We start from the raw sequence: 26,401 nt of genomic DNA, 5'->3' as shown, positions 1-26,401 counted from the left end.
TAAAAAAGCAGGTGTGTGTATGGGGAAAGGGGAGGGGACAGGCTGAGAAAACCCTGTGAATACATTTGGAAAGCCCCACCCACCCCTGCGTTCCAGGGAGTAAGAACTGAGGGGAAAAGGTGGAAAGATTTGAAAGGTAGGGTGACAGAGTTCCGAAATCCCCTCCTTCCTCACATTCCTAGTGGTTGGGCGAGCTGTGACTGATCTGAGCTCTGTGTGCCTGGGAGCAGCAGGAATTGGCTGAGCGAGAGAGAGAGAGAGAGAGAGCGAGGGAGATGCAACGCTGTACACAAACACACACACACACTCTCTCACACATGGTGCTTCGCTGCTACTGCCTGAGTCAGGCAGCCTGAGTCAGGGCAGCGCCGGATGTAGCACCTTCTCCATGCCGTCCCGCGGCAAAGGGGTCTCTGCTTCCACCTCCGGGACCTGGCCGTGAAGCAGGCAGCATGGGCAACACGCTCCACAAGAAGAAGGCTCCCCATGCCAAGCCCAAGTCCTTCTGGCACTTTGGGCGTGCGGAGAAACTCAAACCAGGTAGGACCGGCTTCCTGCGATATACCTGCTGCCTTGTTCTGGGGGTCTGAGCTGCCATTGTATGAGATTTTTAGAGACGCCTGTCTGGAGCGAGTGAAGCCAGACCCCGTGTGTCTGACTGAGGATTCAAGGCCCGCTACCTTCAGAGCATTCAGAGGAGAAATGCCACACAAGCTCTAATGATGTGGAGTAACCCAAGCTGTCTTACAGTATGTACTGTATAGTAATGCATTTATACTGTTCAGGATAAAAGCATGGTACCTCCCCTACACACTTTGTGCACGAGCAAGTATCTGTATGTAGACGTGAAAGTCCTGCCAGGTGTGTCAGGGTGCAGCCAGCTCCCAGGTATCCTTGACAGCACAGGTAGAGGCTGTTTGCATGCGAGTTTCAGGGTCTGTGTTTCATTTGAGTGGCATGGGCGTGTACCAGGGCTGAAAGAACCTGCGACTGCTGTTTCCAACGCACCAGCGGCTTCTTCCTCTCTGTTTTTTATAAAGGCTTGTTAAAGCAGACAAACTGGTTTTTACATTGTTCTAATATTTAACTCCTAGTGTTTCCTCAGATGCATTGTTTTTCATTTGCTGAGCTCAGTGTAGTTTAGATTAAACTAAACCTTAAATTTGTTTCTGTGAGGTTTTTTTTTTGCTTTCCACTTGAGCAGAGAACTTGGACTGTTTGTTTTTCTGGGTGCAAGGTTTGAAGTTTTGTTTTCTTGCCTGTTCATTTCATCTTATGACAGTAAGTTAGTGTTTATTAAATAGGTGAGGCAAGCATCTTGTGTTTGAGGAGAGGAATCACAAGTCAACTGGCTGAGTACAAGAAGCTGTTCCAAACAGAATCCTAATTAGGGAAACCAAAAAGATCACCTCCTGATGTTGTAGAATGAGCAGGAATTATTGTGCAGTAGCTCCATGCAAACTTGACTTATCTTATTATGCTATGATTGCAGCCATGAATAATGTAAGAGTTGTTGATTGTGCTGGTACATTTCAAAGACAAGCCTTCCATGAAGCGGTTTATAATTTGCTCAAAGACTAATGGGTTGTGAATGTGATAGCTCCTGATGTGAGGACAGCAAGGCCCTTGTGCTCTTTGCACTGAAAGGGCTCCTTCCTCTGAGATCCTATCGATCTGCATGTGGCACCTGAAAGCATTCCAGCGGAAGCACAAATTGGCACCAGGGAGGTCAGTCACCTTTGCTCCTCAATTCCCAGTGTGGAATTGCTCCAAGTAGAACGCAGCTCCATCCCATGAAAAAATAATGCATATTCTTGCCTTATTCTTGTCCTTTGATGGGAAAATGGTTATCGGTATCCCTTTTATTTGGGGGAACGTGTAGTTTGAAGTCTGCGTATTTCCGCAGTGTGTGTGTGCGCATGAGATCTGTTGGATTTCTCTGGTGTGGTGACTGGGGGAAAAGCTGGAGTTTTGTTCAGGATTCCTGCATCAGAGGCGTTCCTGTGTTCCTTCACATCCCTCATCCAGCACTGTTCAGGCTGGGCAGGCCTCTTCTGTGGCAGGGGAGTTTGTTGAGGGCCATGCGTGTTGTCAGAGTGTCATGACCATCGTCCTTTATGATGCTTTATTTTATTTTTTTTACAAGTGCTTTGGAAGCTACAACCCACTCCACACACACGTACCCTTCCAGTGTGTCCATCACAGTGCGCCTGCTCAGGCTTTCTGGGTGAGAAGGGTCATAGGTCAAATGGCAGGAAGTGGTCATTTAATTTTTCCCCGAGAGAGTGGGCCTAGAATTGGACTGGTGAAGGATATGATCACAAGGACTGTTGATCACATCTAGGGTAAAAATGGACTCTGGAGTTTGTATTACCAGTCACCCCTACTAAAACATCAGAAGGGCCTGTTCTGACACCTGTGCTTAGATGTTATTGGAGATGATGATCCCAGCTAAAAGCTTTGTTATTTTGAGACTGTTTCCTTTTCATTTGAGTTTAGCATTTCCCTTCAGCAATGACTCTGCGAGATATGCCAAGGGGTTAACTCCCAGTCCTGCAGCACGTTCTCTTGTTTTCCTCCCAGACAGCCCTCCTTCCTCGCGGAAGCAGGATTTGAAAAGGAGCAATTTCTATTGATCAGGTCCCCATCGTATGCCTCACAGCTGCTTATTAAGTGTAGCATCACACGCCTTCACACTGAAGGGACGTAATTAAGGGTTTGATTTTGCAGCAGAGGAGCATAGCTGCTTGTTTCTGGTCCTTGGTGGTTGCATGTAATTCTGGGCACAAAAATGTTTAATGAGGATCAGATGGATCCTAAGTTGTTTGTCTACCCATAATAGTCCTTATATCTTTGGCCTTGACAATCTGGAGGAGAATGCTTTTGGATATAAATGCCCATTCAATGTGAAACAAATCTGATTCCGTAATAATCCCAAATACATGAACTGATTTTGAAGAATCTAGTTTTGTGTTATTTAAAACTACCTAAAATACCATAGATGAGGTAGTGCTGAGTTACTAATACTACTACAGCCTTTGAAATCAGTAGTTTAAAAAATTACTCCCAAATACTCCCCTGCCTCGTCTCTACACTCTAGAGACAAAAATCAAAATCAGTTTTAAGTCTGAAATGATATCGAACACACATGGCTGCAGACCAATGGAATTAGCCTGCACAGTGGACCAAAAATGGTAAATTGCTTAAAACAAAGGCAGTGTATAGTGGTGGTTTAGCAGCTGCAATAGAGATTTATTGGTGAAACTATGAGCATCAGGTAGCGCTTGAACATCATCTGAAGAGTGAGGTTGGAGAAGGCTTATTTTCTGGTAATTTACGTTTTTGTGATGGCATCATGTTTATGAAAATTGCTTCTGGGGATGTAATTTTCCAAAGATAACTTGCGTTTATGAATCGGAAAAACTGTATGCTAGCTTAGAATTAATGCATCTTGAAGAGGTGTTCATTATGAAGTCAACCTGTTATGAGAGAAGAGCCCTGCGCCACGGATCCCGGAAAATACGTGCTTTGAAGGAGCTGCTGCATCAGTAATTTAATTTTAGGAATGCATTTGGGTTCCAAATATAGACTGTAATATAGCACGGAATTGAAAGGAGGCTTTTTGGCATAAGAGCAACCCTCTTACTGTTGATACTCTTACTGGAGAGTTTAAATTTCATTTTCTTACCACTGTATGTGATGCCTTTAATAGCCAAAGGCAAATACAATGGAATAAGACCTTCTCGTTGTATCAACATTCCAGTTCTCTGCCACATGAAATATTTTTTAATCTGTTCATATTCCACATCCTGGAAATATTTTTTTTACGAAGCAAATGAGCACTGCACCTCTTCCTGACTTGGATCGGTTTTTGAGATCACACAGCCTAATCAAATTTAGTTGTGCGTACTTCAGATTTAAGGCATTTTTGCCACAAATTGCTTTGGAACAATTTCATGGTCATTTTCAGCAGCAGAGATTAAGTAAAGGATTTTGCCAGTTCAGTGGAAGTGCTTTTTGACAAAGATCTGAATGTCTTTGAAGATCTGTTGCTCCTGCTGGTTGCTGTATTTAATTAAGCAGCTCTTTGCCAAGAATCATGGCAAACAGAACAGAAGGGATCTTGGGTTCTGTGCATCCTAGAGGTGGAGACAAGGATTTCAGAATGATTGTTTGGAGAGTATACACAAGGCACTGAAGAAAAAGGTTTTTAAGTGACTAGGGAACTTCTCTAACTTTGAGATGCTCGTTATCCTTTATCTCTGAAATCAAACTTGAAGGCAAATCAACAGGGGGAAAGCGCATCTTTTGCAAACCTGCTAATGTTAAGAAAAGTCATACCTTAATTACAAAAACTTCTGCATAATTAAGGTGCTGGACGAACCAGAGAAATAACAAAGAAAGTTATTAAGGTATTTAACTTGTAGAAATGTTGGTGAAGAAGAAGGGACTTTGCAAGAGAACACTGCCTAACTCTTCTTGAAGTCCGATTTACGAAGGTCTGCCGCAGGAAAGGTAGAACATGAACTGTTTGTGCCGTTGAGTGATTCATTGCTGAACCGGGTCTGCGTTCAGCCCTTGAGACGCTGCTCTGTCAAGCAGATCACATGTGGCTGTGCAGTCTGCCCACTGAGTCAGGCTGCCATTTACTGATCATCAATTGATTGGTTCATCACTCAGTACGATTGCGTAGTAGTTATGTGTTTGTTAGCGGATAAAGATTTTTTGGCATTAATTAACAGCTTGCAGGGTAACTGAGTGGGAAATCAATGATCGGATTCATTAATCAGGACTCGGAAGCCTGGAGAACTATGGACTATGGGCCCTTTCAGAGTACTTTCCAGGATGTGGGTGGGAGGCTGTATTCCGTGCTTTGCAAAATATAATGGGTCTGTCTCATTACAAGTTAATACCAAAGTTCAGTTTTATTACTTTCTGAGGGGTGATGAGATTTTTAGGCTGTCGGGAACCTAATTGGTCATGTACCGTTTCAGATTGGCCTTTTTGGATTATGGTTGTACTGAACCATCAGCACAAGAAACCAGATACATACAGTAGGTAGCACAAAGCAAAGACAAGCCAATTAGCCACAGCCATAATATTAAATTCTGCTAAACCCACTTGATCTGAGCAAGAACTTTTATTACAACATTTTATTACGCCAGTTGAGGACGGCTGACCTCAAGAATATAGCTCTTTACCTTCTTTTTCTATTTCGACAGTAAACAGTTTGCTGACATTTTTACCCCTTTGATCCAAATGCTGTTTGACGTTGGCAGTCGAATTGAAGACACATTCTGCAGGACCACGTAATGGAAAACAAAATTGCTGTGAAATCCCAAATCGAATTAGCTGCAGTACCTCAGTTGAATTGTTTTTCTGTTGACGTCCACTGTTATTAACATTAACGGATCTGCAGTGAAAAGGTGGAGAGACAAGGGAGCATTATGGCATTGGGAGATGAGCAGATCAAGCCCCTTTTGAAGGTTTTTCAAGTGAAAACGGACTTTGAAGTCTCTTTCAGTATCCATTAAAACTGTTCTGATAGGCTTGAGGTAGAATAAGCTCTACCATTCCCACAGTCTACTGCAATTTTCTGCACCTAATGTGAGGATGTTCCATAAGAAGGTGGTGATTTCCTGTTTTTCGATGTTGCTGAGGTGAGTCTGTATTTAGCTCTTTTTTTTTGTAGCCATGAAGTGTAGATCGGGGTGTCATGTTAATAACAGGAGGCACAGGTATTTTTTTGGAGAATTTGAAAGACCTACTGTGTCGCTGTCGTTCACTAGGGAGGCTGTCAGTTCTTCTGCACCCTGTAGGAGAAGACTGCCAAGGGCAGCACATGGCAGGGAGGGATGACTGATCTCTTCAGCCCCGTTTCATTGCAAAAAAAACAAATGGCTCCCTTAACCAAAAAAGAAGAGCTAAAGGAAGTTTAAAAGACGTGTAAGATGGAAGTAGATTCCTTTTTTTATTAATCCGCTCATTGGCCAAAATATTAGGGACCCCAAATGACTTTTGTGCTGGGCATCTGCAAACAGCAAGAACAGTTTGAAGAGGGTGTGGCGTGAGGCTCTGAAACGTGTGCAGTCACCTTGGTCCTTAGTAGCTAAGCCCCCAGCTGACGTCTGTCACAGTTGCCCCCATTTGCTCTGCCTGGGTTTCCACTGTCGCTCCCAGACTGGCAACAGTGTACCCCCCTTCCATTCTGGGGGGGGGGGGGGCTTGCTCCAGAGGGGATGGACAACCCATTTCTATAAAACTGTAAGGGAAACACAAGCCATCAGGCCTCTGCACTTCGTGCTTTCAGCATGAAGGTTTTGTGTTTGAATCCAGAACCTCCATGAGCGGTTCTTTCAACATTCCCGAGAGTCTGAAGTTCAGGATGATGTACGTCTCTGGGACTCAGCTTTCTGCCTCCGAAGAACAGCATGGCAGGATGTGAGCAGATTGGCAAGGACATATTGCATCATTCATGCAGTTTGACTCATGAATAATTAATAGAGGATACACTTCAACCCTCCTTGATGTTTGTTAATGAACACACCTTTCTGTTTTAAAAGGAGATGCTGTAACAGTGACTAATGTAGTCTGTAAATTACATTTTGTTATAGTGGCATGTCCCATTTATTTTTTGGAGTCATTGTATTCTTAAACACTGACTTTGAGCTCCTGAGCTCCTTCTTTATTACCGAGTTCATTCTTTATAGGTTAGGTATTGTCTTGCTCCAGCATGTTTTAGGGCATCTTGCTACTTTATCAGGAAGGAGTTGTTCTGAACCTGTATGTACAAGTTCTTGACGAGACCTGTGAGTGCAAGCCAGGAGTTTATACATCAGGCACCTCTCCAGACCTGACCCAGAAGAAAGATCTTTATATACTCCCCTTCAGCCGTAAGCAGTTTTGGAGCTTTTGTAAAAAATAGAACAAACCTTCCCAAAGAAATAGTGCATCAGTGCAGGACATTCCTTTCACGTGCAGCAACATTGAAGCTGTGCGGGTGGGATTCGGACTTGGGTTTGTCTGTCTAGTTAGCATTTTTCCATGGGCGGGTTCTTCTGTGGTATGAGTACTGCTGTAGGTGAAGTGTCTTAGCTCATGTCTGGTTTGTGGATATCGAAGGACCTGCTCATGGTGTAAGGAGAGGGTGACTTCAGAGCAGGGACTAATTTAATGACAAATCAATGAGAAGGAACATGGAGTAATTTGGCAACAGTTCATTTATTACACATCCTTCCCCTGCAGTACAATATGTAATAAAGATGAAGGGCATTTCCTGTCCTGACAAATGTGCTCAGATTTGCTTATAATGGTTTTGGAATTATGTTGTTGGGGGGAAAAGGTGGCTAAGATCTTTGCAAGGCAGTTAACCCTTGTCATAGAAACTCGGGAAGCTTTTTCTCCAAGGTGATCGGACACGATTTTCCCTAATGCCACTATCTCCGACAGCCACATCAGGCAGAAAGCTAAGTGTCCGCTGACCCCTTCCACCCTGCCAGCTCCTGTTTTAAACTTTTCAATTGGGAAGGGGTTTTGAAGCATCAAATGCAGTCCTGCTCAGTTCTGCAATAACACCTATGTAGAGGCCATTGAGCACCTCAGTATGTAGTTCTGGGATGTTGCATTTATTGAATAATATGTACTGTGTATGTGCAAGTGTAATGCATGTTCTGTTGTTTTTACTGTTTTACTGCACTGGAGCAAATGCCAAACGACTTTAACGTGGTAATAAAGTTTGAATTGAAATGAAGGGAATATATGGGCATACGATGACATTATTCACAGATACTATTGTCTGCATTGTCAATTTTATGGGTTCTGTCCAGGCTGAGGCCTAGGAAGGGTGGAATAATAGCATGTTATTCAAGACCATATGTATCCAATCGCACAAGGCTGTTTCCTGCATTAGAAAAAAGAAATTCAATTACAATGTTTGGAGTTCTGGTTCAGACACATAGAGATGGTACATGACCTGCTCTGGCACGTCATCAGACATCTGCCGACGGAGGCTTTTGCCTGTTCCCAGCGATATAATTGATGATGTTGGTTTTGTTTTACTGTAGATGCCCGCCCTATGCAAACAATAGGAAAGTAATAAAGTAATGTACCTCGTTACTAAAGCATTGTTATAAGCATCTCCTAAAAACTCTCACTGTCAGAGGTCTGTAATTACGGCCTGGTTCCCAAAACGGGACAATTCAGGCACTCGCCTGTAAATCTGAACATGTCATGTACTGTCCAGCAATGCTTTTATTTTAGCTGTAAACATTTTTTTCAAGCTTGAAATTCCTATTTATAACTATCTGGTCTCCTATAATGGGGTCAGGGCAGTGCCAAAAATGAGATGTTGGAACAAAATTGATTTTTTTTTATTAGCTTGTGTGTGTGTCCAAGACGCAGGAGAGAAGAAAAAATGTACCAGAAAGGATTTATTTTTTTTAGACAGGCTTTTCCTTTTGTTCAGGATAGGGAAAATAAAAACTGACCCTTAGTCTTCATTCTTTTTAGATCAGCCTGAACAGCTTTCTTTTATGAAATCAAAGTGACTAGTAACAGAAATCGCCTTGTATCCAAAGAACACAAGAGTCTGAAAGGGAGCTCGAACTTCTATGGCAGGAAGGCCGTGATGTATCTGGTGATGCAGCAGGAGCTGAATGAGGGATGTGGCCCAGAACTGCAGATTTGCAGTCCTCGGCAATTTAGCAACCAAATAATTCTGTTGAGTTGATTACCGAGGAAGCTGGAAAATGTTGTGCTGATAAGAAGCCAGCTGGGTGATGAGCTATAGTTTTCGGAATGGCTCCTTATACTTGGGGTGTCTGGTAGTGGAGTTTTTACAGAGAAGTTGTGCGAGACTGAACAGTGTGACTGCATGCTTGCTCTTTCAGGTGGTGAACATTTTCAATAACTTGTATAAATGTGCATATGTGTGCATTGCCACAGTAGTGATGCTTCTCAGTGTGCTATAAGTGTAGGAGCAGCACGCAATTAGCAAACACACCGATGGCTTTTATCTGATGTGAATCATACTAGTAAGAACCAATAAATCAAACTTGCTAGACATGAGTAGATTTTGGTACACAGGAGTGTGATGAGGGCAGAGGGAAACCTGAAAGCATATGTGAAGTAGTTTTTATGAAACGCTTTTGGTTATTAAAATAATGGTGATGTCTCAAGGGTTTGATCTTCATTTCTGTGGCTTATTTGCACACAGTGATTGGGTGAAGCACTGCTTGAAGCCCCCTATCCATGAGGAGGAGCTGTTTGTCCAGCTGGAAGACTGCTAAGAGAGCTTGGATCTCTTCAAGACTTCCAAGCTGCAGCAGTGAGTGCATTGATCCGGATACGAGAGGGATCAATAGATCAGTAATGCAATCCGAGCAGCATTTTTTTTTTACCGGCATAGGCTGCAATTCACTCTGCGGGGCTGAGTGCCAGAGTCATCAGGTCTGTGGTGGGGAGAGGAGCCTGTACCCTACTTTCTCACAACTCCTGTGCCTGCAGCAGTGTTCCTGCTCGGCCGTTGCTGGATCGTCATTTTCACAAGGCCCCCATCACGTGTTTCACTGCTGCCAGAAGGGGTGCATTACAATTTCCCAATTTCCACCTCAGGTGTTTTCACTGCAGTCGTCAAACCACAGACGATGATTATTTTGGATATTATCTGTATCCCCTTCAGTTTAAAGTGTGCATATTTTGATGGGGCAACCTTTTTGTGAAAGGGGCTGTATAAAAATAAATTGAATTGAATATTAAAGGTACAGCGAACACTAAATCTAAGGTGTAGTGTGACCTGAAGTCAGCCCTGTTTTTAGTGAATGATCGTATTTGTTATGGTAATTGCATGGTGCAGTCGGGGAGTGTTTTCGAGACTGTTGTCATAGCAAAACATTTGTTTGCCACAAGATAGCCTTGGACGTCCTTCCGCATTTGCTGGCGTTTTTACAGTGCGACAGTGAGAAACACTCTTCTCGTGTATGGTCTGTTTAAATGAATAGGTCTTTCATCCGATCAGCTCATTTTCCCCCATCTGGTACCATGAGGTACAGCCTCTCTCTCATCAGACACTTAGTGCGCTAATGGACACATGTAGCGAAACCGACTTTTTGATCTTAAAGTCGGTAACTATGCCAAAATGGATATTGTTAATCAAAAATAAAAAGTGAGAGAGATCTTTATTATGGTTCCAAGAAAAATCTGTAGCGCTGCCTTTTGGAATTAAGGATCTGAAGCTGATGTTCATTTAATAATAATAATAATAATAATAATACAATTCACTCAAAGTGCTTTACAGGTAATGGGACTCCCCTCCACAGCCACCTACAGTATGTGACGCACCCAACGTTTTAGCTGTTTTGTCTATGGTTGTTATTTAAAAGAGATCTAATGATTACCCACTTACAGATGTTTTTCTTTCTTTAGTTTTCAGATTCATTGAAAATCTAAGAATTTTTAGGTTTTCATTTTTACATATTTAAAACAAAACAACAGACACGAAAGGTGCAGGGGGGCGTTAGATTTGCAATGAATGTTGATTCATCAATGTTGTAGGGAAGCCCTAGCAAGTTTATTCCAGAAGCAGCAATGCATTGAAGGATTGTTTTCTGGACCAAAACAGTGTTCTGCCCCCTGGTACTGAGCTATTAATAACTAACTTGTTGGTGCGCTGCCTTCTGGGTTGAGTTAACAGAGACAGATTGGAATGAGGTTAGATAACCCAGCACAAAAAGGTTTTTGTTTTTAAAAGTTATTTTCCAGCATGAGGAATTTCAGCCTGTGGTGTGTGTTCCCTGCCTTGTGAATGCCTGTATCACCTCTTTCTCTCTTTTTTTTATAGCAGCACCGTTAGAATTTGTTAGCTAGAACTGACACCTGTGCTGAAGACCCTCAATGGCAGTACAAAGCTGACATGTGTCAGGGGGCCGTAGTCAATTCTGTAGCCCATCAGCGTTCAGCAAACAAATGCAAGGTGGTTGCTAAAGCTAGAAACACTGCCACAATTTAATCTTTCTTTTCCTGGGTTTTGAAAAGCACTAAGTCATTTAACACAGTAAAGCTGGTCGTTAATCCTGTCTTCCGATTTGGGTGTCCAGACATTTCAGTGTCACAAATCCCACTGGTTGCTATGCACTTGTAATGTTTGTTTGTTGTGGATGATAATGTAGTTTAAAGATCACAAAGACGCATTTAAAATAAAAATTCCCTGGCCTGAATGATTTTCTGTGAACAAGGCCTTGTTCTCCAGAAACAACAGCAAATATTGGTTTCCTAGGTTTTTTTAAATCTTTTAACAGAGGTCCTTTCCTGACTTATGTAAGACTATATATAAACCTTATCATTTAAACTCTGCTTTAATATTTTAGTAGTGGTAATTCTACTTCTGATTATACAGATTATACTGTTTGAGTTTCTTTTCTGTTTTTTCTTGTTAGCTGCCTGGAACCTAAACTTAAAAACTAAACAGGAGTTAAAAAACGAGTGCTGACTTCTCAGGACAAATGTATTAAATCATTGTCGTCTTTTTAGTCAAAAGACAAGGACATTCTTAATAGGCCAACTGTCAATCTGTTATTTTAAGGCAAAAGTATAAAACAATACTATTTGTGACTTCTCTAAATTAACCGATACACATTTTGTCACAAAACAAGAGTTGCTCCTTCCGTGTACAAAATATCTTGTGGTTGTAAAATCTGTTTAGTGGATTGCCACTTCGTCCACTTCTCTTGATTTTCCCTTCGATCTGTGTGCTTGATATCCCCTGATCTTTGGAATTCCCTGCAAGAATCCTGAAGCCCTTATCTCCAGTTCACATCTCGGCCGAAAGCCTACCTGCGCAGTACTAGCTTGCTTTTGAAATACTGCTCTTTGGCTTTGTGGACAGTTGCCTGAGGGTGTGGATGTTCTTTTTGCAAAAAACTGCTGCAGATAATAAAATTGTGCTGCTTTATTCCACCTTGATCATCACGTGCTGTCCTTGACTAATTCTGTGTAACAGAGCAGAAGGCATTTTTAAACCCACTGACTGCAATGTCCATTCCTTATTACATTACTCCTTCATTTTGCTTCAGCTTCATCAGCTGTTGGCTTCTTTTTGAAGAAGTGAACTAGAAACTGACCTTATATGAGACCCTAATTAATTCTAACCTGATTTAAGTACTAGGTACACTTAAGCTTTGACTTCTCAAAGCAAAGTGCACTAATGAAATTCTCTAGGAGCATTCCATTGTTATCAGGCTAGAAATCCTTTTTTATTTGGAGTGACTGAGTCAGGCGGCAGTTACTGGGAAGGTCATGCATGGGCAGCAGTTCCTCTTACAGGTGGCGTCTTTGCCAGCATTCACATCGCTTAAAAACTGTGCCTCTTGAATATTTGAGGTAACTGAGCTACTGCTGTGCTCCAAAATCCAATGGTGTAACAAAGACTTGTTGTTTTTTTTTCATTTTGCCAGCCAAAGCAAAAAGTTTGAAGTAGTTCAAGTAGGCTGCCAAGGAACAAGTAAAGGTTTATTCCCCGCTGAAAAGTGAAGAAAAGAAACAACGTTTCGGCTGTGGAGCCTCCTTCGGTGTGCCACACCACAGCCAAAACGTTGTTTCTTTTCTTCTCTTTTCAGCGGGGAATAAACCTTTACTTGTTCCAAAGCAAAAAGCTTGCTGAAAACATCTTCAAAGCATATAAGAGCGTGTTGAAGGGCATATACTGTAGAAGAGCAGCATATTCTTCTAGGATTATGCTTACAAGCCTTTGTATGCGTTTGAATGACACCTGTCAATCCCTGTGATCTATCGCAAGCGGATATAAATATGTGCCTGCTGTTGATTATGGCAATACGGTTCAGAAGATTTTGTTTGTTTTCTGGAAAAAAGCCTGCACCTTGAAGCCTACCCTTCAGGGATAAAGAGGGCTTTATACCTTGATCATCAGTCTTCGAACCCTTGTACTTGGAGTATGTAAACAGAGCGTTCTTGAATGCTGGAATGTTAGTTGGCCATTGTTTTCCAATTCCCATTTTGGGATGGGAACCCCAAACTTGACACAATCGCCTCTGTGCAGGATTGCAAGGTGTTGCATGCCAGTTTTGTCTGCTTTTTAAAATTGCTGTTGGGAATAATTGCTCTGATTAATTTTAAAATTATTATTGGAAGTCTAGCGTGCAACAGTTGGCCATCTTTAAAAACAGATCTGTATTCTAAGTATCAGAGCATGATAAAACTTATTGTGAATTAGAAAAAAAAAAGCCCTTCATAGGGCCACCCTGTCCAAAACACAGTGATAAGCGATGAGAAGATATGGAAACTCCCAATAAAAATGAGCCATCCTAGAAACCAGGAATGAACTGAATCATCCCACCTTATTCCTTACATCAGCAGTCTCTTGGCAGTATCAATGAAAGCAATTTGCATGGCATTTGAATGGGTGGAACTGTGCTTTGCATGGGCTGATATCAGGCATGGAGTGGCAGCACAAAGACCCAGTTCAGATCTTCTAACCATCTGCATCTCCTTACCTGCTCGTTCCCTCATTAAGCTGTGTCCTGTATCCTGTGTTGGTAAAGGAATCCCCTCCCCAGATTCAGACACTTCACAGTCATGGATTGTGAGAGGGAGAGCTAAGCAAGGATTTGCTAGACAGCAGGTAGACCAGATGATCAGATGATCCCTTTCCACTTTGGGGCTTTTTGAAGTTTGCATTTTGCTTACATTTGCAGCTCCCTCCTGAAACAATTTAGGCAAAGTTATTTAATGCAGTGGCAAGCAAGCCACTCTCCTGGTGGTGTGGCTCCTGGCCTGGCCAGCTCTCCTTTGCAATTCTTTGAATTTTTTTTAATGTTTTTTTTTCCCTTAAGAAATTGAATGCATCTGCCATCAAGCAGTGTCTAACTATCACAGTGCTTTTTAACAGTTTTTTATTCGTGGGGTTTCGTAGGGCTTGCCTACTGTTGTCTTGCAGAACGAGCAGGCGGGGAGTGTCTAGGATGGTAGCAGTTTGTTGACAGGGAAGCGTTAAGCACTTTTGGTGAGGTAAGAGCAGCTGAAATGAATGTCTCTCTTGTGGGATGTGAGCACAGTGCGCTTGTCTTTCCCAGGGAGTTCAGTGACTCACACACACTCTCCTGCCTTGGTGTGGCTCCACTCCCACAGATCCTCTCAAACAGTCACACATTTCTGTGAAGAGGGCAGCCCTAATTCGGTTAGATGTTATTGTTTTTCTATACATACAGTACGTCTAACTCGTAAAACACTTGATTCTTGTCCTTTAGCTCATGATGTCATCACCTTTTCTGTGTATGCTTTTCTCTACCCTGTTACAAGCATTAAATAGTAATTTAATCATTTTTGCTCTAGGCTGTAAAATGACTCTAAAAATAGGTAAATCCATGGACTTTGTTCATGGGAATCCAGTTTGAAAAGTTAGAGGAAGGGAAATTGCTGGAATGTATTTTCCAGTTGCTGTCTGTTGCATGTATTCCTGCTTTGTTTTTGCAGATTTTCAAGTGAGACTAGCTTCTCTTTGTTTAAATACCTTTCCAGAATACCCACGCTTGCTATACCATGAACCCTCTGCATATCATTGTGGAAGAGATCAATTTATCTCCCTTTAATGACATCCCTTTATTAACCAAATAACCATGAGGGTCACCTTACAATTCTCTTCATCAGTGAAAGTCATCAAGTTCTTATAACAGGATATTGAGGACAGATGTTTCCTTAATTTTTTCATTTAGCAATTAGTCTTATAATCCCTTCTATAATCTTTTTCCTCTGTGCAACAGGAGTGGGAGTCTATACTATTTTTTTTTCTATGTTTATAGAATAAATCCCATTTTCTTCCAGGCACAAATATTTCAGTTTCTTAACCCTTACTCTGTAAAGGAATTTTTCTTCCATTCGTTATTGCTCTGGCAACAAAATGGTAGTAGACATTAAATGCTGTTCTGCTCTGGGTTAAACTTAATACAGTATAGATTGTTTACCGTCATTGCCAGCAGCCATATCACCCTGCAGCTCACAGCTGGCAGCCCACTGAAGCTCAGCAGGTGTGAGCCTGCTCAGTACCTGGATGGGAGACCTCCTGGGAAAAACTAAGGTTGCTGCTGGAAGAGGTGTTACTGGGGCAAGCAGGGGGAGCTCACTCTGCGGTCCATGTGGGTCCTAATGTCCCAGTACAGTGATGGGGACACTATACTGTAAACAGGCGCCATCCTTCGGATGAGATGTAAAACCGAGGTCCTGACTCTCTGTGGTCATTAAAAAGCCCAAGGCATTTCTTGAAAAGAGTAGGGGTGTAACCCTGGCGACCTGGCCATATTTCCCATGGCCTTTACCCATCATGGCCTCCTAATAATCCCCATCTCTGAATTGGCCTCATCACTCTGTTCTCCTCCCCACTGACAGCTGATGTGTGGGGAGCGTTCTGGCGCACTATGGCTGCTGTCGCATCATCCAGCTGGGGTTGCACACTGGTGGTGGTGGAGGGGATTCCTGTAAAGCGCTTTGAGTAGAGTGTCCAGAAAAGCACTATATAAGTGTAAGCAATTATTATTATTATTATTATTATTATTATTATTATTATTATTATTACAGTCATTTTTATCCACATTCAGTGGTAGGGTAGTGTATGTAAAAGAAACAGTGCCGTCTGTGACCAAAATAGAGTAACTGCACTTAAATCAAACTGATCACATTTACCATCAGGTTACCAATGGATGTAAGAAATAACAATGGAGAGCTGCATAAATTATGGACTGTATCATATCTAAGAAATGGAACTGTAAGAAGGCTGTTCTAGCTGTCATTAGGAGCAGATTAGCACCTAAGTGTAAGACGTGCATGCGCTGGATAAATGGAAGTTGGAGTAGAATTATCGGTTTGGAATGGCAAGCTGCAAAAGGGCAAGTAGATGGAGTAAACCTAGATTTCATGTAAAGGAAAAAAAATCAACAAAGTTCTGTTTGTGGGGTTGCCTTTAGGTTTGTGGAGTTACCGGTTAATGATCTGATGACCTTCTGACTCCGCCTTACTTGAAAGGTTAAGGAAGCAAAGGTGCACAACTATTCCAGACTGTTTAAAAATGGTTACAGAAAGTTGTGCCTGCTTGAGCATCTGAATGAGTTGTGACGGTAAAGCCCAGTTATACATAAAGGGTTGTAGGTGGAATACACAGCAGGCTTTATCACAAAAAGATACACAAAACAAGCTTTATACACAAAAAGATCTAGGCTGCAGTGATCAGATTCCATTTTTTATTCAGGTTAGTACAAGAGTTAGAGTAGCTGTAACATGTGTGGGGTGTTTATTTAAAAATGTTAAAAGTCTGCTTGAAGAGAAATGATTGTGGTTGCTGCACATGGAGTGCAATCTCAAAGGAATCTCAATGAATCTGTATCTGCAGTGCATCCCTGAATCTTCTTACATACACCTGCAACACTTTGTCTAGTTTTACAGTGTCATCAAGCAGTGTCTTATTCATATTCATGACCAGCTCTGTGGAGAAATGAGTTAATGATGGGTTTGAAAAGACATTTGAAAACTTTATTGTAGCAACAGGTAAGGAAGACAAGACCACACAGGCCTTTGACTGCATTGGTGTTATTTCTTATCCCTGTGACTTGGAAGATCAGTGGTTGTCAAGTTCAAATTTATAGAATATTTGGATAAACATTTCTCTTTCAACATCTAGTTCTGAAACAAGAGTTATTCAAACAAGAGTGTATCTGAAGGGGTGATAAATCTTCTGAAATCTGCTTATTGTCTTTTGTTTCTGGGAAGAGATGGCAATATTGGTGCTGTGCCAGCAGGATCTTGGGAGTGGAGTTGGGAGCCAGTCAGGGAGAGTCCCCTGGGGCCTGTGCACAGCGGTAAGCTTAAAAATAACACTGGTTCCCTTAGAATCGGACCCACCCACTCTCACCACTGGCTCAGACAGGCGAGCTGAGCAGAGCCTCACACAACTGCTCCAGCTCCCAGCTGTCTCCAGCATTAGCCCTGAGAACCTGCTTCCAGGGGAAGGCCCATTTTTTGGTTTCTGCAATTTTGTGAAGTTGGTAACTTGGCTGTGTCTTATGTTTTTTTGTTTCTCTTTTTATCAGCTGTCATCGTCTTCGATGTCTTTGTCTTGCCAGCCCCAGTAAAACCCTGCAGAGCAGCTTTGCTGAACACCCTCTCTACATACACGGCACTCTTGGAACATTCCGTTTATTGCTTTTGGTAAAGTTCCAAAATGGAAGGAATTAAATTCTAGACGTCTAAGTAATCAATACATTAAGGAAAACAGTGTGCAAAGTCTTTGGACACTTTAATAAATATGGGCGGGTCCCGTTATTTACCCTGGGCTGTCCAAGCCCAGTTTGACACAGTCTGGATTCTTTTAATGTGGTGATTGCTCAAAAATATATCCAAGAGCTCTGGGTGACTGTACTTGTGTGTGTGTGTGTGTGTGTGTGTGTGTGTGTGTGTGTGTGTGTGTGTGTGTGTGTGTGTGTGTGTGTGTGTGTCATGTAAGCTGTTTTTTCTGTTCTTGTATTAAAGACCTTTGCTATGGGATTGTGCAACAAGTTAGGAGCTGGATTCTGTTTTCCCGAATATCTTGAAAGAAAGATATCTAGTTGCAGATACAGAAGAGAATAGATGAAATACTGAGTTAATTTGTTCCCCGCTGCCGACGTGACATGTCTTAGGCCTGAGTTTGACAAACCCCCCCCGTGCCCCACCCCACCCCACAGCCCGGCATGAGTCAAAGAAACAGATACTGTACCAATGTGTGAAAAAGGTAGTGTGGATACTGACACCAGAGCCGCTATTTAAATAGATGTGTCTGTGAGAGGATAGAGGTCTGGGAAAAAGAAAGTGACCAGCACAACTTATCTGTACACTGTGGCTTTTTATTTAGTTGTACTGAAGCTTGGGGGACATGGCTTATGTTGCTGTGATACAAGTGAGCCACACTTATCGCAAGTGATCGTTAACGCTGCCGTAACCAGTCATTACACTCGGACATGTTTTTCCCTTGCAGCCGCAGATGTTCCATTTTGGTACATTGTTTTCATATTGTGTCCTTGGCAGACGATGTGGAAAAGATGTCCACATGTCCATTAAAACAGATTTCCCTTTCTGATGCTGGCAGACGCGTGCCAAGTTATATTTTTTAGATCCGGGAGTATAAAAATAAAAACATGTTCTGTGCTGGTGCGGTCTTTAAATGAGACATCACAGTCGAGGAGCTCATAGACCCTGCCTAGTCTGTCCCTGTTACATGATGTAGTCACAGGGGAATGTTCTCCCCCTGAGCAGCCTATTTATTTACTCCCACCTGCACTGAACAGGGTGGTAATAAATAAAAATCAAACTTCCAGACAGTGTTGAGCTCTCCACTTCCCACAGTTGGGTCTATCCGAGATGATGCTTTCAGGAGCCGATCGGTTGTTGGTTGGCGAGCTGGTGCCGATGGCAGTTTTGAGGAAAGGGGATCTGCTGGTGTGTTTTAGTGCAGTCAATCTCTCATTTTGCGCCGTCCTTCTTGGCCCTTGCGGTTGTGCACAGCTGTAACTCCACCGTCCATAAATGTTTTGGACATTCATTAAGTGGCTTCTAGACTTCTGGTACCTCTTCTTCCCTTTGTTGTGCAGCCAAGTGATAATGGAAAAGGTCGCTTGTTCTACACATGCACGACAAGGGTCAAAGGAGTTCATTTGTCAGGGTCTGCAAAGAGTAAATCAATCTTTTTCAGGGGGCTTGATTTAACTAGGTCATTTTAACAAGGCTCCACTTGAAACAGTTTATTTTGACATCAAAGCAGCTGGCGACGGCCACCAGAAATAAAGATCCAGGCAAGCAGTGGTGAAGACGCTGAGTTATTGCTTGTCCAGCTCCTGCAGGCTGTGCAGTTTTTCACTGCAGGTTGCGATCCTATTTTGGAGGAGTATAAATTGTAAATTACCCAGCACATCTCTGCTTTATCTTGAAATCGTGCAAGCTGTCCTATTAGCACTCACCAAGTTTGACAAAGGGGGGTGCTGAATCAGGCACTATAGAACAGGTACCACAGAACTTGGATCTATATGTATATATTGCATGATATAGATGATCTAGACATATTGGTAACCTTTCTCATTGAAGAACATGCCATACAGAGAGAGTGCCGTTGGGCCTCTCTTTCCTGTTTGGTACATGGTAGCTTAGTGATCTGAGGATCTCTGTTAGCTGTTCCTTGAACGAAGTCGGGGCATCAGCTTCAACATCATGGCTAAGTACCTTGTTCCACACTCCCACCACCATTTGTATAAAGAAGTACCTCCTGCTCTTGGTTTTAAATGTGCTTCCACATGATTTCCAATTGTCTTCCGGTTCCGGGTTGCTGCCGTCTAGCGCTGTATGAAATACTGCCGATTCTTTTTATGCTTTTTATTTATTACAGTCCTGTTGCACCCAGTTGCCATGGAACAGCTGGTTACATTTAATGCTTTTGTAGGCTCTGGGGATATGACCTTTCTCTGTCACCTTGTCTTGCTTTTAATTAGCATTCACACTTTTCTGCATTGCTTTCCTGGGGGGAGGTTTGTCATGTTAATGAATATGGATGATGATGGCATTATATGACAAGATCATTGTTCTCTCTTAAGCTCCTTATTGATGCCCAGTAGGGCATATTCTAAACATGGACTGTATCATAGAGCTTTCTGATTGGCCAGTGATTCTTTGACCCCTCCCTTCCCCGGGGGGATTTTCCAAAGTGCCAAAGCATTAAGACTAAACTGACAGCACATTACAGGCTGTATCATGTCCTCGTCTTTACCAAAGCATTCCAGCCATAAAACCACCATGTTTACGAGCCTGCTGTTTTCTTCTGATCTAAAAATGTCACCTGTTGTAATCAGGGCGTTTCTCCTTGACATGTCTAAGTTTCTTTTCTCTTGGAAGCGAAACAGCTAAAAATGATATTTTCCTTAGTCAAGGCAGGATTAATTTTAAGCCTCCCTTGAGGAGAAGTAAAACAATTGTCAGCCAAAGCATGATTTAAGAGGCACCAGAAACCTCAAGCATGTGTGAGCAGCTCTAAACAGTTATTTATATTATACTGTCTTACACAGAGAGTTGTGGGAGTATGGCTGGGTAGCTTGTTCCATGCTGTTTAAGCTGGTAACTTCATTCAATAAAAAGGATGGATGAGATCCTTTCATAAATTAACTGCTATTAACTAGCTCAGAATGGTGTATCAAACTGGTAACTCTATGTACTGTACCTTGCACTTGAAAACTGAAAAGCCACTAAAACAGTGTCTAAGCTGGCCAGATGTCTCAGCCTTCCCTGTGCTTTTTCGCTCAGCAGAAGACACCCAGACTGCCCCACATAAAGACTTGCTGTGTAGTAGGTGTCTTTCCTGCTCACTTATGGCATACCACATGTGACAGTTGTCATTGAAGTAGCAGGAATGCAGGCTTTGAACGTGGGTTGTATCATATATTTGCAATGTGTGTGGCAAGCTGTAAATGGGCTACTTCAAGCTCTGATCAGTTTCCAGTAATGTCTTACATTTTATTGTAAACTACGATTCAGTGTTAAATTGCTAAATTAGTCATTGATGGAGCTAATGAACTGTCAGTTTGCAGTAGCTTAGTGCTGCCTGGGCTCCAGTGAGCTCTGAGCGGAGAGGAAGATGAAGAAAAAACTTTCCTTGTGACTGGAAGAGAAGGTTTATCCTTGTCATGCTACACTCCCTGTTCTTTCAAACTCAAACTGGCTTGAAGAGCATCTTGAACGCATGTGATTGTGAGTCAGCTTGGGAAAAAAGCATCCTCCAAATTAAGATTTAACTAAATCTAAATGTTAATACTAGAAAAATGCTCGTTCACCAGCAGCACAACATAGAACACATAGCTGTTTATATTGTATTAATCTGCTTTTCCTTATGACAAGCAATTAGTAACCTATAAATAGAGCATCGCTGAATTAGGTTTAGCAAATCATGTTCAAAACAAGATTAGCCCTGGGCTTTAAAACAAAAAAATTGTATAAAAGCTAAACATGTTCATAAGCATCATCATCAATTATGCATACTGAACTATGAAAAATAAAGAGATAGCTTGCATTTGTCTCATTAATAATGAATAAGAATGTTCATTTGCAGAAAAAATACTTTGAGGCACTATAAATAACCATGTTGCTCTGAGAAGGTTTTGGACAGGAGGAGCTTGTGTCCCATCACTGGAACGGAAATCACATGGGTAGCAGTTCCTCTGGTAGGAAGACATGGACACGCAGGTCTGACCTGATGGTGATCCTGCCCTGAACACATCTGTTCCCACAGGGCTGCAGGACAGGAGGTGTAACAGCCCGTGCCCTTTTGTAGCTCCCAGCTTCAGCAGAGCAGGACATTCTGCTCTGGTATTTTGTTGTTGTTTTTTCTGCAAAACACTGTTGCACTAAGCGTTTGATTTCACGTAGCTGGAACGATTTAAGCAAAAATGCCCTTTAATTGTTGCAATGGGATTGCTCTTTGGTTCTCTTCAGGTACCTGCATGGCAAAAAGAGATTTCAAGGCAAAGTAACCACATACATTCCTGGGGTTTAAAGGGATGTCCTACACTGACAGGCTGAAGGAATGATATTGTGTAATTAGACCAATTATTGGCTGAATTTAAGACAAAGAACATCTGTGATGTTACCCTACTCCAGCCCATCACTGCTTGCATTTTTGGTCTTCTGGATACCCCTACTTAAAAAGTAAGTAATGAAACTTGTCTCTTTGAATATCATAAGATCCTAAGATCATAATCGGGAGGTAGCGCTTTGTAGCTTATTGAATTCTTGGGTGTCATCGAGCCCTTTCTTGAAGGAATCCCAAGGTGGTAGAGATGTGTCCAAGAAAGCACATGGCTGCGTTTTCTGCCAAAGGTGCCTTTAGCACATATAGTATTCACTCAGGAGGAGGGATACTTATGAAATCAGTAATTTTCTTATCTATATTTGTAATTCATTTTGGAGGATCTGTAGGAGTTTCTGTTCACTCTGACATTATAGAGTGTTTTATCAATCAATAGCAAAACATCCCAATACAGTATATCAAATTTCAGGATTTCATATTGTCATGCAATACTTTTGACAGGCAGGTTAAGAGTGCACACCTTCAGATCTACTGGGATTGCTGCAGATAGTCTTGGCTTCTCTTTGTGCTGCAAACCCTTTATTGTTGATGTTTGTTGATTTGGCCAGAAGTATAAAATGCAGGCACAGCAGTAAAGAACAGTTTTGCTCTATGACTCTCTGATTTGCTCTGCGGTGACTGAGAACAATTAGCAAAGTCTTCGTTGTGCTTATTCTTATACAGGTTTTACATATTAAGTATATGCATTGTATCCATGTATTAGATTGTCTATTGAGAATAGTGTTGCTCCGTCCGGTATCTCCTGGGACTCAAGGTTTAGAATTTTGATAATTATTTCGAAGCTTATTGTTCTGAAATTCTGTCTTCAGCAGCATTTAAATAGTCTATTTCTGCCATGCTCCACCAAGCTTCCAATTATTTTATTACCTGATGTTGAACAACACTTTGTTTGTCCAGTTAAGCAAATCTTAAATTGCGTAACCATTGGTTAAGGTGGATCAAAGACTTTACTAACTTCAAGGGCTAGATTTGGAGTTTGCCTTTGGGTGGGGAAAATTACTTTCACATCCTGCAATCAGGATGTGAAGCAGTTAAAGTTTTTTGCAGTTCACTTTTGCTACGTGGTGAGGTCTTCAGTACAGAAACAGTTTAAGAGAGGTTATTTGTAGTTTATCTTTTATTACAGTAATGAGAGATGGGATATACCCTTGAGGGAGTGATTTTTTGGGTAAGAAGCCTGCCCGTTTTTAAGAAGTAGACCGCAGGACATTTCTGGGGTGTGTAGTTTGCAGTTTGTCTTGCTGTCAGTATATTATTGAAAGATGTGGAAAGTGGTATTGCTTAATTAGGCAACGCCTGAAATACAAGGCTGGGAGCCCGTGGGCCTTCCTGGAGCTGGATGTGGGCCGTATCTGAAGACAGAGCCCTACTGCATTAAGAGGGAGCCCTTTGAGAGGACAGTCTTTCTGCTGGGGGTCTTTCACCCACAGTCATTAGCAACAGAGACAAGTCCTGTGCACAGGCTGGCTAGCTGCCCCCGAGTGCACGGAGGGGACTTTGCTTCCTGGAAGTTTTGCTTCCTTTTTCGACTCCATCTGGTGTGATGGGTGCCAACAGCTGTAGCACAATGCTGGCTGTTGAGTCGGCCACAGTGTGGCCTTCCTGGTGCATCAGCACAGCAGATGCTCAGCTTGGGTGTAGTCCTCCCAAGAGAATCTCAGGAAAAATTCCCATTTATTTTACATCACTTGCACTGGATTTGAAATCTGAATGTAGCATTTGTGACGCTTCGTGGAGATCCAGTGATGACTTGCCAGCCAACACATACAGTATTTCTGCCTGTTCTTTGTTTTTCCTTTTCTGATCTCCCATTGTGTTTTTTAAAGCAGTCTGTCACAGACAGTCCTCAGCACAGGTTCTTTAAATTTGTTCAGGCATGGTTTTGTCTACATTGTGACGCAAAGGCCTGAAAGTTGTACCTTTTCTCCTTAGTGCTTTCTTGTTTCTGACCAAGTGATGAACTGAAATATGGTTTTGAACCTTTTAAAATAACTGTTTTTTTCAGGGCCGTCACCTTTTATTTATTAATCCTATAACCTGTCTGCTGATTTAAAATACAGCACAAAACTAGACCTATGCTCTTTTAGTTGTTATTTTTTAACGTGTAGCGGGAGTGACACAGTGACACCTTGTGGTACGTGTTCAGAAGGCGTCACACAGTGAATGAAATGAGGGACTAGAGAAGTAACGTTTTAAGAACTGATCAACCCTTTCAAGATCAAGGCCTGTCCAGGATTCTGGAAGCCAAAGACCCCAGCTCAAGCGGTCTGCAGTACCTCGCCCCCTTTATCCGTCTGTTTCTCTCCCTGTACCAGTGTTTGGTCACAGGCGGGGGGGCCCACTGCTCTGTGGGGCAGGGACCTGAGTCTCAGACCAGTGTGCAGGACGCAGTCAGGGGCTTTATCTAAATCCAGTTAATTCTGCCTCTTCAGGGGAGGGGTGAAATAGGTGTTTTCAGTGGAGTCTGATGAACTTTGCCGTAAGCCCCAAAAGAAAGACGTTAGACCTTTTCCATGGCCCACCTTTCTTGCAGAACAACACAAGAAGAGACCTGTTCCGAGGCAAAGAGAATTCACCAGAGAAGAGCTGTAAAGGTTTGTCACCCTCTGGTCTTTCCTGTAGATTTTTTTGTCCTGAAGATGGTCAACTTTCTCATTATTTTTTTTTAAATGCTTGCTCAATCTGGTTTTTCTCCTGGATTTCTCCTTCATTGAAGAAGCCAGTAGAATCAACACTTATCCAAAGTGTCTTAATTCAGCTGAAATAATCACAGATTGTAGTGAAACTGTTATTGTAGCTAATGATGACGTAATGATGTTGACTGCATATTACTGCTTTGGCGTGTTGTCTTGTGTCCATTACTAGAACATCTTGAGTAGCGCATGCAAGTCAACAAGGAAAATACATCGTTTGTACCTCTGGTGGATGCATGTGGCTTTACAAACTATTCAATAGGCTTAGATTCACTGAGCCAGATACAGGCGGCCGGTGCTTTTGACTGTATGATTGAGTGGAATTTCTCCTGCTCTGTGCGTCGCTGTGCTCTGTGAAGCCAGCTCCTGCAGATTTGGGGACTGGCTTCTGTCACCCCTCCCACACAGCGTCCCAGCCAGGCGCTCGTTACCGCGTGCCAGATGGTGCCTGTGACGACCCTCCCATTTTGAGGGAGCCCCTGATAAATATTCATTCTCGTTGCTGGAGCAGCAGAGCTGGGGGTAAAGGGGTTGCGTGTAAAGGGCTCAGTATAGGGGGTCTTGAGGGGGGGGCAGGCGGGCTCCTTCTTAAGGGCTTGAACCACCTGGGGAAGGGATAGGTTTGAACTTAGTAATAGCTGCATTGCTCTCATTATTATTGTGGTTTCTGCTGTCTCTTGCCATGTCTCTCATCTACATCTTATTACCGTCTGCTGTCCTATTAATACAGAATTATGGAAATGAACTCCTTATTTCGTTTTGATCATGATCCCTTTTCTTCTTTTGTCTTCTTGTTCGGGCCTCTGCAAGTCTGGCAGCAGACTTGTGTTGATGACATGGAAGTGTTTTTCCTTAAATTGTCTTCATGAAAAGGCGGGGTTGGGGGGGGAAAGATGAAAATGTCTGCTGTTATCTTGCAGTGAATGTGGGCGCAAGGAGGCGCTTGTCTAGGAACACTGCACAAGACATCTGGGAGAGTCTCTGCTGAGTCCAGGGAAGCTTGGAACAGCTGCAATCTCGTTCTTTAATACCTTGAATCCGGTTGATGTTGGTAGTGGAATTTAAAAAATCCATACGCACTCAGTAATCATCCGTGTGAGGGAACGAGATGTTTCTGTTCACTTCAGACAACTGTTTGTTGGGCCGTGATGGAGAGAAGACTCCTGTCTGGTGGAGACGCTCTGCTGTGTGGTCTGGCGTGCAGACGCTGTGGCAGATCTCTGTCCTCGGCCCATCAGCATGTGAGAATCCAGCATGGCTTTCTTCACAGACCGTTTTCTGTTCCTAAAAAGCGGAAAGATTCCGAGGTATTTGAATGCTTTGCTTTTGAACAGCATATGCTGAGACACTGGTGCTCATCACTGCCGTTCCAGACCCGTTCCCTTTTAAACCATGATGTACAGAGCCAGCTCGAACGAGAGCTCCTTGCTGCCAGCTCTCTGACGTGGCTCAACTGGGGCTGCGAGCAGCTCTGAAGTGTGAAGGGGATCTGATTATAATGGGTTTAGCAGTGTGTCGGATTGCAGAGTGCAGCTGGTGGCTGGGGACTGGGGCCAGGTGGGGCCGTGTGGGGCCAGGCGGGGCCAGGCGATAAAGGTCCTTCTCTGGGAGAGGAGAACTACTCTACTGCTTAATCCTGTATGACCCATATTGCATTGTGATATTTGTGTGTATGCAGGAAGCCTTGTCTTGGATCCAATGCATGTACAGACTGTATGTGTGTACTGTATATAATAATTTAAATATAATAACGACCTGCTCTCCTCCAAACCAAATTCTACTAGCAAAGCATTTTTAATGTCCTTGGTTATGTCCTGACCCTCCTAAGGCAATAAAATGTAACAGAGATAAAAATTAAAGACATTTTTCAAGTTTTGTCAGAAAACAAATTAAGCACAGAGCAAACCAAGATGCACAGAAGTAGTTAATCTTCATATCTACCAAAGCAGCAAATCTCTGTTCTGACTTTTAAGTTACAAAGAAATCTAACTGCAGAATGATAACTTTTTGTTTTTTGTACCAACAAAGACTCAGATACCCTTATTATTTG

At 42.5% G+C, this 26,401-nt stretch overlaps 1 protein-coding gene across 3 annotated transcripts in view; it reads left to right on the top strand.

Annotated features, from left to right (window-relative positions):
• nhsl3 (NHS like 3) overlaps nucleotides 1–26,401 on the top strand; it is an 84,759-nt gene that overhangs the window by 41,331 nt on the left and 17,027 nt on the right. The window contains exon 1 of one of the 3 annotated variants that reach the window (XM_088933000.1): nucleotides 304–540. The exons of the other annotated variants lie outside the window; for them this stretch is intronic. Coding sequence (XP_088789126.1) covers nucleotides 453–540 — 88 coding nt within the window. The 5' untranslated portion in view covers nucleotides 304–452. Of the gene's footprint in view, nucleotides 1–303; nucleotides 541–26,401 lie in introns of those variants that run through there. 3 annotated transcript variants of the gene reach the window in all.

Source organism: Atractosteus spatula, chromosome 14 (assembly GCF_055471065.1).
Source record: "Atractosteus spatula isolate fAtrSpa1 chromosome 14, fAtrSpa1.hap1, whole genome shotgun sequence".
Taxonomy (NCBI): domain Eukaryota; kingdom Metazoa; phylum Chordata; class Actinopteri; order Semionotiformes; family Lepisosteidae; genus Atractosteus; species Atractosteus spatula.
Note: the sequence above shows the minus strand (reverse complement) of the source record. Positions and strands in the feature narration are given on the sequence as shown.